Genomic DNA, 4,488 nt, shown 5'->3' with positions numbered 1-4,488 from the left:
GGATATTTTGAATTTAGGAAAACGAGGGGGGTCAACAGTGGGAGGGCTTCTAATGTCCTGGCCCCACTGGTGGACCTCCTGATGGCACCTGGTATTTCTGACCACTGTGTGATACAGAGTGTTGGACTGGATGGGCCTTTGGCCTGATCCAACATTGGCGTCTCTTATGTTCTTATGTTTTTATGAGTATTGAGAAGAAGGGAAACAAAAACAAGTGAGGCACTACTAATCCAGGCCGTGTGGTTGAAAGCTCCGGCGGCGATTTGATTTCTCATTGATGTCTGAATTGAATGTGTGTGTCTGAGGCCTGCGAATAAGCTGAAACATCCAAAGCGCTTTGGAATTGGTTTATTTGATCACTTTTATGCTGCCTTTCCATAAAAAAATGATACTCAAGGCTCACAGACCCGCCCCCCCTCCAACAAATACAGAATAGAACCAATACCACTTCTCTTGCCGGCGACTGTACAGCAACGTGATACATGGCTCTGGTGGTTTTCTCCATGACAATGCAAACCATATAAACAAGGTCTTCTGGATCAATGTGGCAATCCACGGCACACGAGTTATAAACAGGACTCCACATGTTGACATTTTGAGGGGCTGTGCTATCTTCGTTTGTTTGTTGGTGTACCCAGGGGTCATTCCGAAGAAAAAGAGGTGCAGGAGCTCATTAGCATAACTTATTTGCATATGCCACACCCCCTGACATCACCAGAAGTGTGTCTGAAGGCAACACCCAACGCTCAGGGTCCACTGGACTGCTTTGGATTGCTAGCTATTGGGGGGGGGGACATGCAGATCTGTCCTCACAGAGGAGGGAGAGCTTGTACCTGAATAAACCTTGGTCTTAAAGGTGCCACTGGACTGTTTTGGATTGCTAGCTATGGGGGGACACACACGCAGATCTGTCCTCACAGAGGAGGGAGAGCTTGTACCTGAAGGTGGGATGGGGGGGCCCTCTGCAACTTACCTGGCTGCTTCTTGCTCCTTGTGGCCCGACTGAGGGCTGCTGGGAGTAGGGGGCAGGGCTTATTGCATGTGTCCACCCCCTGGGCTCCTTACTGCCGGAGCTCCGCTCCTGTGCGCTCCCGCAGGAAATGACCCTGGGTGTACCTCAGGCTTTGTTTGTGAGGAAAATAGACCAGTTTTCAGATGTATTCCCCCCCCCAAAAAAACTGTGTCTTTCTTTTAGGTCAGTCTGAAATCTGGAGATGGATGCCGCAGAGTTCCGAAGAAGAGGAAAAGAGATGGTGGATTATATTGCAGATTACCTCGAGCAGATAGAAAAGAGGCAGGTGTACCCTGATGTGGAGCCCGGCTATTTGAGGCCCCTCATCCCGGACTCTGCTCCCGAAGAACCGGAGAGATTTGAAGACATCCTCCAAGATGTTGAAAGGGTCATCATGCCAGGGGTAATAACTAGAGATGAGCTTTGAAGAATATGTTGTTGTTTTTTTAAAAAACTTGATGTAATTCTTATCAGCAGCCATTTGACCATGAAGGAATAGCTAATCCTACTGTCACCCGTTGCATATGAAATCCAGCAAAGAACCCCTTTACATTTGGGATTTTAGGCTGGAGAGTTCAGTGTACTGGCTAAATGTTTGGACTTGGATATCCATCACGGCCATACCCAGGAAGCGCCACCTGCAATGGAATAGAAACAGAGTCCCACCAGTATTAAAATAATTGGGCCATCGGCTTTCTTTGCAATATGCTCTTTCTCTTTCTTTCATCAAGCAAATTGCCCTAGGAGGATGGCAATTTAATGTGATTGATCCTCAGTTTAAGTATAGGATTAATCAAGCTCTGACAGTAAGCACTTTCCCCCCACTTCTGACTCATCAGTAATGCCACTGCGAATCATAAGGGTCCGTGGTCAGAGTCTCTGGTTCTTCGTAGACTTTTCCTAGCCTTTGCACACAAAAGTCAGGTTTGCAAGACTGTAGACCTACCGTCACCCCAATCCCTCAAAAAAGACCTAATAAATCCCAAATATTATTAGTATCTCAATCCCAAATATTATTTGCTCTCTTTAAGTACTTGAAGGGCTGTCACTTAGAGGAGGGCAGGGAGCTGTTCCTGTTGGCAGCAGAGGAGAGGACTCCCAATGATGGTAAGGTAAAGGTAAAGGTTCCCTTGCTCGAAAGCCAGTCGAATCCGACTCTCGGGTTGCGGTGCTCATCTCCATTTCAAAGCCGAAGAGCCAGCGCTGTCCGAAGACATTTCCGTGGTCATGTGGCCGGCATGACTAAACACCAAGGCGCACGGAACGCTGTTCCCTTCCCACCGAAGTGGTACCTATTTATCTACTTGCAGTTTCTTGCTTTCGAACGGCTAGGTTGGCAGGAGCTGGAACTAGAGACGGGAGCTCACTCCGTCATGCGGCACACGCGGGTCTCGAACTGCTGAACTACCGACCTTTCACAGCCTGCATTTCAGCGTCTTAACCACTTGAGCCACCGCACCAGCTTTGTATTAGGAAAATCTTTTTTACAGTCAGAGTTGTGCAACAGTGGAATCAGCTGCCTCGGGAGGTGGTGAGCTCCCCTTCCCTGGCAGTCTTGAAGCAGCGGCTGAACAAACACTTGCCAGGGATGCTCTAGACCAGGGGTGTCAAACATGCGGCCCAGGGGCTGAATTAGGCCCCTGGAGGGCTTCTATCAGGCCCACAGTGGAACTGGCTGTCTTCTGCTTCTTCTTCCAGTTCTGTTGCTGCTGCGTCATCGTAGGTTTGCAGCTTACAGATACACACCTGAACAGCATACTCAAGATTGCAACAGCACAGACGTTTTGATGCAATAATTCAGAGCAAGAGGTGTCAGTTATCAGACACCGTTAAATAAACAAAATATTGCAAGAGTGCTGACCTTTTAAGCATGATTTTATTTTAAGTAAAAAACAACAACACCCTTTGTGTTTGTGTCCTTTATAAAGTTTATCTCTCCGCTACCGGGCATTACATTTCATGACACACATGGCCCGGCCCAACAAGGTCTCATTTATGTCAGATCCGGCCCTCATAACAAATGAGTTTGACACCCCTTCTCTAGACCGATCCCGCATTGAGAAGGGGGTTGGACTAGATGGCCTGTCTGGCCCCTTCCAACTCTGTGATTCCTTGATTCTGGTCATAATTTGTGTAATATGCTTTACACTGTAGGCTTCAAATAGGAACTTCTCACATATGTATCTTTAATGTCTTGGGGGCGATTCCCCCCCCCAGATTATTGGTGATCGGTGCCATTTTTTCTTCCGCGCATAGTTTTCATGTCTTCTTCTTCTTTTTTAAGAAAGATGTGTCTCTTTCTGTTCGGGTCAATGCTATTGCTAAATCTTATTTATTGATGCACAGAGAAAGGTTGTTCTTTCTAATTAGACTGTCCCAGGAGCGACCTCTGGCTAAAAAATGATCTAACCTTTCATTGGTTGTTTTCTAATTTGCTGTTTTGGGGCAAAGTGATCAAGTGGGAGGTGGCGGAACATGCGCCTGGATGATCCATCTTTCCACGGGCCCACCTGAGTCTGTTTTGGGACAGAGACAGCGGTCACGTGGTCTGGATTAATGAGTGGCCTTTGATGACTGTAGGGCATTTTTATTTCATCAGATGGTTGGGTCCGGGGGAAAGGACAGCCAACAAAACAGAGTCGATTTCAACACTCTCTGGGCTCTCGAGGGTTCTGTTCCAGGTTACTTTATGTTCAGCCACTGGCAGAAATTGTTCATATCAGGTTGCCAACTGCGGCCTGGAGAATTCTTGGAGGTCGGGGAGTGAAGCTGGGGGGCGGATGAGTTTTGGGAGGGAACTTGGCTAGAATGCGATGCCCTCCAAAGCATTATTATTCCGCATCCCGTCTTGGGTATTGTTGTTTAGCATTTAACAAGCTTTAACAGTTACAATATTTCTATAGATAACTGGCTTAGGTTTCAACAGCAGTGCCGGAGACCTCCCAGTTTCACAGCGGCCTCTGCAGGTGGGCACGCTGTCAACTCTGTGCTGACGTGTTCTGCCGAAAATGCAGAAGATGTTTCCGTTCGGACCCATGATCGTAAGAGCTGGAGACCATGCAGAGTGTTATAGGGTGTTGCCTTTCTTCATTTGGGGCCTGGAGTTGTCCCCATGGCAGAGATCACTTCCCTGGGAGAATAAGGAGGTTTCACAGGGCATACTCTTGGCACAGGCCAAAAGTCATGAGGGCCACTGGGGGCAATGCCCTCCACAGATGAGTGCTGCCCCCTCAGACAAAAACAAATAAAAAGAAATCTGGGATTAAAAAAAAATCATTTTTAAAAAATGTAGGATGCATGTGGGTGTTCCAAAACGACCCCAGGCATGGTTAGGGGAGTTTCAGTCTTGTTTTTTCTTCTTTCCAGGCCGAAAAATAGATAGGTTTTTAAAAAATGCAATAAAGTAAAATTGCAAAAAAGAAAACAAAACTGCAAAATGCAAAATAGGGAGAGTCGGAGATCCCCCCCCCCCCCCA

At 47.3% G+C, this 4,488-nt stretch overlaps 1 protein-coding gene across 3 annotated transcripts in view; it reads left to right on the top strand.

The window, feature by feature from the left end:
• The first annotated feature begins 1,214 nt into the window (after nucleotides 1-1,214).
• Nucleotides 1,215-4,488, top strand: part of DDC (dopa decarboxylase) — a 68,102-nt gene continuing 64,828 nt past the window's right edge. For 2 of the 3 annotated variants that reach the window (XM_015424875.1, XM_015424874.1), the window contains exon 1: nucleotides 1,215-1,415. In XM_015424875.1, the coding sequence (XP_015280361.1) occupies nucleotides 1,215-1,415 (201 nt within the window). Of the gene's footprint in view, nucleotides 1,416-4,345; nucleotides 4,361-4,488 lie in introns of all 3 variants that reach the window. The other variant, XM_015424876.1, reaches the window with a different exon arrangement.

Source organism: Gekko japonicus, unplaced genomic scaffold, assembly GCF_001447785.1.
Source record: "Gekko japonicus isolate JY-2015 unplaced genomic scaffold, Gekko_japonicus_V1.1 scaffold1220, whole genome shotgun sequence".
Taxonomy (NCBI): Eukaryota; Metazoa; Chordata; class Lepidosauria; order Squamata; family Gekkonidae; genus Gekko; species Gekko japonicus.
This window is presented reverse-complemented; position numbering and strand designations above follow the sequence as displayed.